The sequence below is a fragment of the Ochotona princeps genome, chromosome X, assembly GCF_030435755.1.
Source record: "Ochotona princeps isolate mOchPri1 chromosome X, mOchPri1.hap1, whole genome shotgun sequence".
NCBI lineage: Eukaryota > Metazoa > Chordata > Mammalia > Lagomorpha > Ochotonidae > Ochotona > Ochotona princeps.
Window position 1 is genome coordinate 68,213,406 of NC_080865.1, and position 13,541 is coordinate 68,226,946.

General features: G+C 45.2%; 1 protein-coding gene and 1 non-coding gene across 2 annotated transcripts; both read right to left on the reverse strand.

Moving 5' to 3' along the window:
- Nucleotides 1-1,236: 1,236 nt before the first annotated feature.
- On the reverse strand, nucleotides 1,237-4,504 carry LOC131478602 (nematocyst expressed protein 4-like). The gene is made up of 3 exons (XM_058658996.1): nucleotides 4,374-4,504; nucleotides 2,908-2,953; nucleotides 1,237-1,840 (listed from the first exon to the last, which is right to left on the reverse strand). Exon 3 carries the CDS (start codon nucleotides 1,787-1,789, stop codon nucleotides 1,415-1,417), a length of 375 nt encoding a protein of 124 aa, XP_058514979.1. The 5' UTR covers nucleotides 1,790-1,840; nucleotides 2,908-2,953; nucleotides 4,374-4,504; the 3' UTR covers nucleotides 1,237-1,414.
- Nucleotides 4,505-6,575: 2,071 nt separating this feature from the next.
- LOC118760522 (U6 spliceosomal RNA) lies at nucleotides 6,576-6,681 on the reverse strand. The gene has a single exon (XR_004996830.1). It is a non-coding gene; the product is annotated as a U6 spliceosomal RNA (small nuclear RNA).
- Between the last annotated feature and the right edge of the window lie 6,860 nt (nucleotides 6,682-13,541).

Below are 13,541 nucleotides of genomic sequence, written 5' to 3' on the forward strand. Positions count from 1 at the left end.
TAAATAAATCTTTAAAAACAAAATGAAACGAAGCAAAAACAATGGGTCTGGCCTCTTTCCCTCAGCCTCCCTGCCACGTGCCAGTCTTTTCTTGATGTTATCTATCCTGGAAGTTTGGCATGAACAGTGTTCTGGGGACCATCTCTAGCTTCAAGGGGATCATGCTACACCTTAGTATGACTACTAAGCAATAAAGTTCTCTTTGAATATTTGACCGTCAGGAACAGTGAGTTCCTCAAGGATATTAAAGGTGACAAATACCCTGGAAGATGTCATTGTCTGCTTTTTAGCCAGGAAAGCTATAGTAATCTGTTCTCCTAGGCTGGGTGTGGAGGTGACAAACGAAATAGCCTCTTGCTGATCCCCAAGCACCCCCACCCCCGCCTTACCTCCTTTGAGTAGGGCCTGTGGATAAGAACGATTCCTATACCTCTACCTCCTTCACAAAATGGAGGGCAGTGAACAGAATTTGCAGGTCATGGATAGGTGTATGTGTGACTGCTACCTTCCCTTAAAGCCCTATGAGTATCCTCTTGGCAAGTTTTTTCTGGAAATACAGGTTTTGGTCCTTGCTCCTTAGGACAGATTTAACATAGCCTACCTGGAAATATACCACACTCTCATTAGACACTTGACCCCTCCCAACCCATTAGTGATGCCAATGTAAGAGGCTAGGTACCGGGCCCGGCGGCGTGGCCTAGCGGCTAAAGTCCTCGCCTTGGGAGCCCCGGGATCCCATATGGGCGCCGGTTCTGATCCCGGCAGCTCCACTTCCCATCCAGCTCCCTGCTTGTGGCCTGGGAAAGGCAGGAGAGGACGGCCCAAAGCTTTGGGACCCTGCACCCGCGTGGGAGACCCGGAGGAGGTTCCTGGTCCCGGCATCGGATCGGCGCAGTACCGGCCCGTTGCAGCTTACTTGGGGAGTGAAACATCGGATGGAGGATCTTCCTCTCTGTCTCTCCTCCTCTCTGTATGTCCGGCTTTCCAATAACAATAAAATATTAAAAAAAAAAAAAAGAGGCTATGTACCAGGATGGGTGAAGGGGAGATGTGGGAAAGAAGGATGTGCAGGACAGTACAAACTTGTCATGGGTCCTTGGGAAACATTTTGAGGTATATGGCCTACTGGTGGTTACTCAGGGACATTACCTTATGGGAGGAAGTCTCTTCTGTTCAAATCATATCCCCATTCCCATCCCCACCATACCAATTCCACTTGACACTTGAAACCAATAGAGTGTTAATTGTCATCTTTATTGAAAATACAGTCTGGAACTACAAAAAACAACAGTGCATCTAGTTTGCTTACATAATTCACCTCTTAGGAATTTGATGACTCACTCTGAATAACTTGATTATACAAAACTGGTATCTAACAAAAAAACTTAAGAAAAACTCTCATGAATATTACACTCTAGAAAGTGTGACCTGGCAAATGACCATTGAAATAAGGGGCCCATGGCATAGGAGGCAGGCCATAGGGTGGTACATGCATTACAGGTGGCCTGGGTAGCATAGGCATCATGGGTGGGACCCCAGGAGGCATAGGCATAGGCATAGGCATAGGCATTGGCATTGGCATAGGCATTGGCATTGGCATAGGCATAGGCATAGGCACAGGCATAGGTGGCCGAGGGTATGGTGGTGGTGCAGGTGCTGGCCCAATAGGGCGTGGAACCATAGGAAAAAATCTCCATGGATGCTGCATGACAGGGACAACATTGTAAGGCCCATTGAAGTATAGCCCCATATGGGGTGCCAGAGCAACAGGAGCCATATTTCTCAGCATTTGTGCCCTCTGATGGCGTCGCCACTTGGCTCTTCTATTCTGGAACCAGACCTTCAGAGAAGGGGAAGAGAAACAAAGATTATTTAGTATACTGAATGATATTTAAATGATTATTAAAAAAAAAACACACAGCATGCACTCAATATTCCACTGAGATGTGTAAACTGCAGCTGATTATTTCCTTATTGCTGAAATACCTTGGGAGAGTAACCATTTCATCTTTCCCTTGAACTAATCCTTAGTAAGTTAAGCCTAGTCCACAGCTGAGCACATCGCTTTATCTCTCCGTTCCAACTTTTTAAATATTACTTCATATTTTTGTTTAGATCTCAGATGCAGGTTTGCTAAATTGTATTGTGAGCACCCAAGCCTGGTAACAGGATAAAGAAAAACTGAACCATAATATGCATTTCCATGGATATTTTGAAGACTCTGTATATACATGGATTTCCAAATTTTATTGCCTCAAAACAAATTTATCTTTTAATTCAATTTTCAGAAAACTCTGTGTGTGTGTGTGTGTGTGCTCACACATGTAGACAGAGGGCATGAGAGAGAAGGCAATGAAAGAAGAGAAAATTCTACTTTTTCCCCTTTAGAACATCCTGTTTCTTTTGGCATAGGCAATTTTTTTTAAAGATTTATTTATTTTTATTACAAAGTCGGATATACAGAGAGAAGGAGAGACAGAGAGGAAGATCTTCCGTCCGATGATTCACTCCCCAAGTGAGCCGCAATGGTCGGCCCGCCGATCCGATGCCGGGAACCTGGAACCTCTTCCGGGTCTCCCACACGGGTTCAGGGTCCCAAAGCATTGGGCAGTCCTCGACTGCTTTCCCAGGCCACAAGCAGGGAGCTGGATGGGAAGTGGAGCTGCTGGGATTAGAACCGGCGCCCATATGGGATCCTGGGGCGTTCAAGGCGAGGACTTTAGCCGCTAGGCCACGCCGCCGGGCCCTCATAGGCAATTTCTACGAGCTGGGCTTACTTATCACATTTTCCACCCCAAAAGGTCCCCAATGTTCAAAACTTACTAGCCAAACCTTGGAAAAGAAGCAAAAACACAGCAACCTGAGAATGTGCAGGACAAAATCCAAACCTTTTTGAGATTTACTAACCTGCACTTTGGCTTCAGCCAAATTCAGGCGTTCTGCAAGCTGGGCACTAAGGGAGAAAAATAGCAAATGTTCAGTGTTGTAGTAGGGGCTACAGTGAAAAGTGGGGGCATATATATCGGGGCTTTTTTCGATAACACATCTGTTGCATGGGAAACAAAAGGGAACATATGCACAAGTGCCAGGTTATAAACTAGCTGCCTATGAGTCAATCAAATTTTTCTTCCTGTGGCATAGCAAAGAACAACTTTAGAAACCTTTTCTTGGGCGGCCCTCTGTGAAAAGGGAATTAAATGGCGAAACTATGTGGAAGCGCGGTTTTGAATTTGAGTACTGCGAACTCCAAACCACACTAGCCGAGACTAGGGCTGAAGCTAGAAAGGCGATTCTGCAAACCCGCATCCATGTGTCTGGGTTTGGCATTTCAGCCGAGCTAGAACAGCTCAGCCTTTAATATGCTACATGTATAGGGGCCACAGGGGCTCCCACGGAAAGAGCCCCAAAAAGTCTGTTCCCCGGTTAGAAAAGTGCGCTCCACGCGGCGTTGCTGAGACCAGAGTAAGGTGAGACAGGGTAAGTTTTTGTGCACAATTTTTAAAAAACAAAAAATAAAACCAAAAGCAACCCACAAGCTTCATGATGAACAACGATTAAACTGTTAGATATCGATGCAGCGTTGTGCTGCTTGACAGAGCAGCTGCCTCCCCAGCCAAATCAGTTTGAATTCAGGCTGCTCAGATTCCCAACCCCCTTCCTGCACACGTGCTTCGGAAAGCCCGTGGCACAAGATGGCGGATGGCTTGGGTTGCTCCACCCACATGGCAGACCCGGATGGAGCTCGTGCCTCCCTCCCGCCTCGTGGGGCCTGGAACCGCCAATTCCAACCGTTGGGGGAGGGAACCAGCCGGTGGAAAACTATACGCCACCCCCACCCAGCTTTTCAAATAATGCGTATTTTTTGAATAATAAAAACTTTAAAATAAAACCAATATCTGACTCTGCTGCATTTGCTTCACCCTTCTATTCTCCCTCTCCACCAACGTGTCTCAAAGTCCAGCACATTGCTTAGGGCGCCACACCAAGCAACAGGGAGCAAGACGCCAGGAACAAGAAGTAATGCCTTTGAACCCCAACTTTTGGTGGAGCAAGGAAACAGTGTCGGTAAATGGGGAAAGGAATAGGTTAGGAGGGAAAAGCAAGAAAGGTTATGGGAAAGGAAAAGGGGAGTTCTTGGACGGGGGGGGAGCGGGGAAAGGTTTAGGGGTGAAAACTGGGGGACGGCCAGAGGAGGGAAAGGGGAAGGGCTAGGGGAGTTGGCTGGAAGAGAAGGGCATGGCTTAACAGAGAGGGGTGAAAGGGAAGGGGACGGCTTAGGGGAGGAGAGGGGAAGGATTAGGGGAGGGGTCCCCAGAAGGAACTAAAGGGCTTCCTGGAAGAAGTCCGGGCTCCCCTACAAACCCGCCACTTACCGCGCAATCACGTCGGGGTACTGAACCCGCAGGAAAAAGCGTTCCAGCTCCTGCACCTGCACTTCGGTGTAGACATTGCGGCGGCGCTTTCTTTGCACAAGCGCCTGCACCGCCACGACGGGTCCCGCGGCGTCGGCATCCGCTGGGAACCCCAAACCGGCGGGTTCTCCTGGCTGCTCGCCGCCGCCGCCGCCGCCAAGTGGCTCCAGACCCTGGCCGTCCAAGGGCCCGTGTCCTTCCCAGCCAAGCCTGTCGACCGCTGCAGCTTCCAGCCCAAGTGTGGACCCTGCATTCTCCTGGTCGTCACCTGCCTCCGGAGTCCCCACGGTCACGGTAATGGGCAGCTCATCTGGGCAAGGGAGGAAAGCAAAGGAGAGAGTCCGCGGCGTTGGAGAGACGGGGCGTTGGAACTCTCGGTGTGTGCGCTGGAGGAGGTAGGGGACCGCTAGGGTAAAGAGCGGCAGCAGCGGAGTCCCGTGCCCTCGCCTCTCCCAGGAAAAAGTTCCATTCGGGGAGTTTTTCCAAACCTCGCATTCCCGTCCAGGTACTTACCACTTAGGTCTTCAGTCTTGATAGTTACCAATTCACTGGGCCCAAGATCCAAGTGGAAGCTTTCCAGGCTAGGTTCCCTGCCGTCCATGCTGTCGAGGAAGCCGCGAGCTTAAGCGGACTCCGGCTGGAGCCAGCTATCCGATCGCTTGCCCTGCTGGGACCTCGACTGGCGCTATCTGGAACTTGCCCTCCTTATATAGTGCCGGTACACTGCGTTCCTCAGGTTTCAAGGGTACATACGGGTGTCTGATAGCATTACTGTATCAATTTGTCCGTACCACCCCCTTGGAATAAAATAGGGCGTGTACGTGCTTTCGTGGTATGGCCAACAGTGGCTCGAACTAGCGACTTAAAAGTCCCGGCTCGGCCAGATTGCCAAAGAGGAGCAAGGGACTTGTGCTGCTGGATTGAAAAAGGCAGCTGAGGGGGCGGGGGGAGACGGAGTGTGCGGAAAGACCACGTCGGTGCTCTGGTGGGTCGTTGCGATCAGGTATAGCAGGAGGAGGGGATGTTCCTCCGCCCTGCTGCAGGTGTTCCGTAGTAGTCGGACCGAAGCAGGCAACAACCCAACAGACGGGACTGGAAAAGCATTAACTTTTCAGCGACCCGAACTTGCAGAACGAAGTGTTTTGTTCTGCATTGTGCATTGCTCGAAAGATTGCACAGGATTTGCTTATGATTTTATAGAACTGTCCCACTCCGTAACACTCAAGAAATCCGCGTGGGGGCAGAGTGATAAGCTGCAGTGATTGGGTAGCAGAAGGCTGTGTACATTTAAAATTGGCGCCCAAAGGGTGTCGCGGGTCTACAGGTTTGCAAAGCACTCTGTGTACTCAGTCGCATAGTGAGGCATAACCGACAGGCCTTGAGAAATGTTGCAAGGTGGTGCACCGGCCCCAGAATACAACCATGAGATATGTGCCTAGTGCTTTGCGCGTCCTAGAACGCGTCCTCTACCAAATCGTTTCGACTGTGCTTAATTTTGCAACCTGTTTTGTAAAGGTTGGCTCCATGGGTGCTTCAAGTGCCCCTGTTCCCATTCATTCTTTAAAATCTAAATGTTCCCACCTTCCTCACAATGGTTTTGCCCTGTACCCACCCCCCTCCTTTTACTATCCGAGTACTCACTTCGCACTGATTTGTCAAAATTAAAAGGACCTGGCCCGGCACGATAGCGATAACGTAGTGGCTAAAGTTCTTGCTGTGCAAGCTCCAGGGTCCCATGTGGGTGCCGGTTTTAATCCTAGCGGCCCCACTTCTCGTACAGCTCTCTGTGGCCTGGGAAAGCAGTCAATGACAGCCCAAAGTCTTGGGACCCTGCACCCTCATGGGAAACCTGGAAAAAGCCCCTGGATCCTGGCTTCGAGTCGACACAGCTTCAGCCGCTGGTGCTACTTGGGGAGTGAATCAACGGATGGAAGATCTTCCTCTGTGTCTCCTCCTCTCTGTATATCTGACTTTCCAATAAAAATAAATAAATCTTTAAAAAAATTTAAGATGACCAGACCCCCAAAATCGTTTTCAGCTACTCTGCAACGTGTTACTATCCTTAATATTCCTGGAATAGCTTGTAACAGTACAGACTTGACCATGTACGTAAATGCTCATATTTTTGCGTAACCACCATTATTATCATCACTCCTTTTAAAAAAAAATATGGAACGCTTCACGAATTTGTGTATCATCCTTGCACAAGGCCATGCTAATATTCCCCGTATCATTCCAATTTTACTGTATGTGCTGCCAAAGCAAGCACCACTCCTGGTTTTTACACTGAAGACCCAGGCCCACAGATAGCAGGCAGCTTGCAAGAGCAACTTGGGCTTCAGGTTCCGTACACTGTTCCACGTATTACTGATGTCTTAATTTAAAGGAGCAAAGTGGAGAAGGAGGAAAGCATATGAAAGGAAAAGAACACTTCGCGGCCACTTTTTTTTTTTTTCTAAAAAGAAATTGTGACTTTACAAATTGTGATTCCTCCACTTGAACTAATTCAGACCTCTTTCTTTGCACCTGCCCTCAGCTGGGTGTTTCTAAACCAGGTATTTGAAATTCCATACCGCTGGGTTTTCCAGCTTGCCTACCCCATGTTTGTCTCCATACTCAGGAGATATTAGAGGGAACTATATACACCAATAGCAGAATTGGTTTCTGGAACACCTTCCTTCTGGTCAGGAGGGACAGCTCCTATGGTCCTGACAGAAGCCATTTCTTGGAATGCATTCCTGAATACAAAAGTAAAGAAGTTGGATCATAAGTGGAAAACCCAGACTCAAACCTGTGCTCCAATATGGGATGCTGGTGTCGCGGGGAACAGCCATGAAGTTCCACTACAGTGCTAGCCAGATCATTTTTTTCTTCTTTTCTTTTTTCCTTTTTAATTTTCTTCCTTTCATTTCATTTCTTTTTCATTCTTTTCTTTTTTTTCTTCAAAATTTTTTTATACATTTATTTATTTTTATTGCAAAGTTATACAGAGAGGAGGACAGAGAGGAAGATCTTCCATCCTATGATTCACTCCCCAAGTGACTGCAATGGCCTATGTGGCACCCGATCCAAACCCAGGAGCCAGGAACTTGCTCCAGGTCTCCCACGTGGGTGCAGGGTCCTAAGGCTTTGGGCCGTCCTCAACTGCTTTCCCAGGCCACAAGCTGGATGGAAAGTGGAGTGGCTGGCACACAAACCAGTACCCTTATGGGGTCCCAGTGGATGCCAGGCGAAGATTTAGCTACTGAGTCATCTCACAGAGCCCTTTTTCTTTTTAAATTTCTTTTCTTTTCTTTTTCAGTTCTTTCTTTCCTTTTCCTTTGTTTCTTTCCTTTTTTCATTTTATTTCCTTTTTCCTTTTATCTTTTTTGTTTTTAAATTATTTTGCAAAAAATTTATTTTTGTTGGAAAGGCAGATATACAAATAGGAGGAGAGACAGAAAAAAAGAACTTCATCCTCTGGTTCACTCCGCAAGTAGCCACCATAGTAGGAGCTGACGGGTGCAGGGTCGCAAGGCTTTGGGCCATCTTCTCCTACTTTTCCGGGAAAGAAGCAGGGAGCCGGATAGGAAGTGGAGCAGGTAGGACACAAACCAGTGCCCATATGAGATCTGGGCAGATGGTAGGTGACGATTTAGTTACTGAGCCATTTAATCAGACTCTCTCTTTTTTTAATTTTCTTTATTTTTTTCTTATTTGGTTGCTTTCTTTTCCTTTTTTTCATTCTTTTTCAAACCTTTAAAAAAGATTGGTTTTTATTGGAAAGGCATATTTACTGCATCCTCCTTCAGGAGCCAAGAGCTTCCTCCAAGTCTCTTATACGGGTGCAGGGTCCCAAACTTTGGGCCGTCCTTAACTGCTTTCCCAAGCCACAATCAGGGAGCTAGATGGATGTGAAGTGGAGCAGCCAGGACAAAAAACAGTGCCCATATGGGATCCTGGCAGATGCCAGGTGAGGATTTAGCTACTGAGCCATCACACCGGGCCCTCTCTCTCTCTTTCTTTTAAACTTTCTTTTCTTTTCAGTTATTTTTTCTTTCTTTTCTTTTTGAAAATTTTTAAAGACTTGTTTTATTTTTATTGGAAAGACTGATTTGAAGAGAGAGAGACAGAGAGGAAGATCTTCTCTCCTCTGGTTCACTGCCCAAGTAGCAGCCACAGCAGTTGCTGAGCTGATCCAAAACCAGGAGCCAGAAGCCTTCTCTGGGTCTCCCATGCAGGTGCCGATGCCAGGTCCCAAGGCTTGGGCCGACTTTCACTGCTTCCCCAGGCCAGAAGCTGACAGCTGGATGGGATGTGGAACAAGCAGGACTTAGAGTAGTACACATATGGGATCCTGGTGGATATCAGGTGAGGATTTAGCTACTGAACCCTCTCTTTCTTTCTTTTTAAATTTCTTTCTTTTTTCTTTCTCCTCCCTCTTCCCTCCTCTTCCCCCTCCTCCTCCTCCTAGGCCACAAGGCTTGTCCCGCTCTCAGCCTTTTAAAGGAATTATTTCACATTACTTAATGTGTCAATGACAACATTGAACATCATAGGGACAAACAGATACTGCTGGCATTTGGAGATTGCACAGGTTGATAGGATCTCTCAGGTCTTAATTTTATGTGCCATAAGCTTTGAAAATAAATATAATTATGTTTTTAAAAAATATACCAGCACATGTTTATTTTTATTAGAATACAATATTCATTTGAAAGGCAGAATTAAATATAGGAGACAGGGGACACACACACACACACACACACACACACACAAATGAGCACATGCGAGGGAGGCGAGAAAGAAAGAGAATGAGATTTTCCAACCACTGATTAACTTCCCAGGTGGCTGCAACTGCCAGAGCTGGGCTGATCTGAAGCCAGGATCCTGGAGCTTCTTCTAAGTCTTCCATGTGTGTTCAGCGGCCCAAGGACTTGAGCTGTCTACCACTGCTTTTCCAGGCCACAAACAAGGGGCTGGAACTGAAGTGGAGCAGTGGAGACTTAAACTGACATCCATACGGGATGCTAATGCCACAGGCAGAGAATTAGCTTGCTAGGTCACCAGCCCCTTGTTGCTGTTTTAATTTAGGGCACCCAGAGCTTAAGCTTCAAAAAGCTCACTCCTGGGTCTGAACATTGTGGCATAGTGAGTTAAGCCTCCACCTGCACGGATGACATCTTGTATGGGTGTCAGTTCATGTCCTTGTATCTCTACTTTGATCCAGCTCCCTGTTAATGGCCTTGAAAAGCAGTGGAGGATGACCCAAGTCCTTGGGACCCTGCACCCATGTAGGAGACTCAGATGAGGCTCCTGGCTTGAGATTGGCTCAGCTCTGGCCATTATGGTGAACCAGTGGGTGGAAGATCTTTCTCTGCCTTTCTTTGTCTCTTTGTCTATAACTCTGTTTTTCGAATACAGATTTTTTTTTTAAGAAAGGCTTGCTCCCTCAAAGCTGCATTTGTAATACTGATTATGAATAAGGAGAGTCTTTAATGACCTTCTTGGTGCTTGCTATGAGTTGGGATATTAATTGGCTTTCAGTCTGTATCATGGTGAAAAAAATGCAACTTGTTCATTGTCATTGATGTTCAGATGCTTCAAGTTTCAGCTGAATTCCTACTTCTTGTAAGACATCTTCCTAGTCTACTTTAGCCCCAAACTGTTCTTGCTGTCTTCTACGTTCATAGAGCATTTACAGTTTGAACTATACTTATTTGTTTCTTAATAAAATGAAGCTGTGCTACATATACATGATGGAATACTACTCAGCCACAATAAGTGGATTGCACAACCAAATGGGTGGAACTGAAGATCATTATGCTAAATGAAATAAGTCAGACATGGGAAGACAAACATCACATTTTCTTTTGTAGGTGAAACTTAATACAACTACACAGAATTTTAAAAAATGTGTGGATATCATATTATTTTTGTATAGATATTTATAAATGTCTTCTCTGACTTGTATGCCTTCCTTGTTCAATTTATTATCCTCGTCACAAATTCTATATTATGTGATATTAGCATCCCTAATTTTAAGAAAATATGTATGTACATGTAGACAATATTTACATATGGTGTGAATATGGCAAATTACTAAAAAGCGTTAAAACTAAACAAATTTTTAAAAGCCTGTCAGTAATGAAATGACTTAGTTTTAAGTGCATGCAGACAAAAGCTGCATTGGTATGCATGCCAATTCGTTCCATAATTAGATTGCAAACTTTTTATACTTCATAGAGTGCTTAGTATTTCCCAAAGCAGTGAGGAGTACATGGCATTCAGTATGGACGTGTTGATTCATTGGCAAATAAGGGGGATACGGATCAGAAAGGTTAAGCTTAGCATTAGCATAATTTTATATACATATATAAAATATATACATAGATACATATATTTTAAGATTTATTTATTTTTTGGAAGGCAGCTATGCTCACCACTTTATCACCAATGGTAAAAATTTATTTATTTATTTATTTATTTGCTTATTTATTTGATATAGTTACAGTGAAAGAGAAAGTGAGATTCTATCTGCTGGTTCGCTGCCTAGGTGATCTTGGTCCCGTCTGAAGCCAGGAGCCTGGAACTTCCAGGTCTCCTACAAGGGCACAGGAGCCTAAGCACATTGGCCATCCTGTGCTGCTTTCCTATCCATAAACAGGGAGGTGACTCAGAAGTGGAGCACCTGGGGCTCGAACCGGTGTCCAGATGGGATGCTGGTGTCGCAAACAGTGGCTTTACTTACTACACCATAGCACTGGCCCCACAAAATTTTCTTAACTGAGTTTGTCCACTGCCACCTATGTCCTCTCATTTTCTTGTCAGCTTTTGTGGTAGTCCTAGGAGACAGACGCTGAACTTGCAGACTTCTTCACAGGAAGATCTTGCTCTTCATTTGCTGCTCTTAGATGCGGTTTGAGAAACACAGAGTATCTCATTGTGCTGTCTAGAAAGGCCTCTGAAACTCCTGTCTGCACTTTGTCCTTCTTCATAGTCATCTGCCTCTCCCTGCTTGCTGTGCATGGACTTGTGTGCTCAGGTGTATTTTAATTCAGTGTCTAGGTTCTGTGTAGAAGGGATGCAGACATAAGGAAGATGTGTAGAGAACAAAAATATTTCCAAGAATTTGGTATGCAGTATGGTGATACAAGGCTAATGTCATAGAAGACCACAACAGTCTTATGGGAATTCAAAGGAGAAAGAGGGGAATTTAAAGGAGAAAGAGGGCATATTCAGTACAAATCAGGAACCATGGAAGAGGTGTATTTGATATGGATTTTAAAGTATGGCTGGAAAGCATAAAGAAGCAAAAGTAACATAAAACAAGTCACCCATAGCCTTCTTTGCTGTCTAGAGGCAATAATGACACATTTGATTTTTCTACAATTAGTGTGTTTCTGGAGAGAGAGAGAGAGAGAGAGAGAGAGAAATCTTCCATGTACTGGTTCATGTGTCCAAGTGCCCAAACTCCCTAGGGCTGGACCAGGAGACTAGAACTCCATCAACACCTCCTGTCGGGGGTAGCAGAGACCCAATCACTGAGCCATCAAGTGCTGCCTTCTGGGGTCTGTGTTAGCCAGGAGTGGAACTGGGATTTGAACCTAGACACTCTGGAAATGCTGAAGTAGTGTTTTTAAGTAGTGTTTTAAGCAGTACATCAAACACATATCGCAATCTAAATTTTTAGTATTTACATGTATCAGATATTCTGTATTTCTTGCATTATGTCAATAGCATTTCTTACACTTTAGAAATTCACTAAGCTTGTGGCAGGCACTATGGCATTGCAGGTTAAGTCTCCATCTGAGGTGCCAGCATCCCATATGGGCATCAGTTATAGTCCTGGCTAATAAACATCCCATTCAGCAGCCTGCTAATGGCCTGGGAAAGCAGCAGAGAATGACCTAAGGATTTGAGTGCTTGCACCATATGGAAGACCCAGAAGAAGCTCCAGGTTCCTAGCTTTGGACTGGCCCAGCTCCAGTCATTCTGTACTGAACAAGCAGATAGAAAATCTCTCCCTAGGGCCCAGCGTGATAGCCTAGTGGCTAAATCCTTGGCTTGCATGAGTTGGGATTTCATATGGGCACCGGCTTGTAATCTGGCTGCTCTACTTTCCTTCCGGTTCCCTGCTTGTGGCCTGGGAAAGCAGCTCTGTGTGGCCCAAAGCCTTGGGACCCTGCACCCACATGGGAGACCCGGAGGAAGCTCCTGGCTCCTGGCTTCGGATCAGCTCAGCTGTGGTTATTCCAGCTAACTTGGGGAGTGAACCAGCAAATGAAAGATCTTTCTCTGTGTATTTCCTTCTCTCTGCAAATCTGCCTTTCCAATAAAATAAAATAAAATAAAATAAAATAAAATAAAATAAAATAAATCTCTAAAATATGAAAGAAAATCTCTCTTTGTCTCTCCTCTGTAAATCTGCCTTTCAAAAAAATCTTTTGTAAAAAGAAAATTCAGTAAGTTTTATACAAATGAGCAGAAGCAATTTGTTACTCAGTCATCTGTTCTGTCATTCAATCATTCAAACAGTATTGATGGCCAGCTATGCCCGTTATCATAGCTTAGTGTGTAGCACAGTGTTACTTGCTGAGTGCTCAATAAATATTGTGGAATCAGTAAATGAACGAAGAGGTACTAGACACTGTGCTAAATGTGTAACATGATTTTTTTGAACCATTTTCTCCAATATTGAAAATTTAGGGTGTTCCCTTTCCCTCTTTTTTTGTGCATGAATAATTATGGGAAGAATTTGAACAGGTACAGTTCCAGGACTGGGGTAAGAGTCTAGCCAGGTACTTCTGCATGGTCAGCAAATGTGTATAGGCCAACAAAAACTTCAGCTTGATTGGAGATGACTTACTGGAGACACTAAGGCTGAAAGTGGCAATATCCTACCCTGGTATAGCAGCTCCTAATTTAAAAAGCACCTCAGGAACATTACTTTTCATGATTTTACAGCATCGTTATTGACACTTTATGCACAACAAAACAGAATCAGAAAGTTGGAGTCGCCCAGGGTTAATATGGAGTAGAGAAAATTGAGTTTTGAAATGTGTGTTGAGGAGTTTGAGTTTTATCGCAAGTGAGGCCGTGGAATCAGAGTCTGGCATTGTGGTGTGGTGGACTGAGGCGTCTCTTACA

Bases quoted from the DNA above. Each gene is read 5' to 3' on its own strand.
- LOC131478602 (XM_058658996.1), bottom strand. From the start codon at position 1,789: ATGCTGAGAAATATGGCTCCTGTTGCTCTGGCACCCCATATGGGGCTA.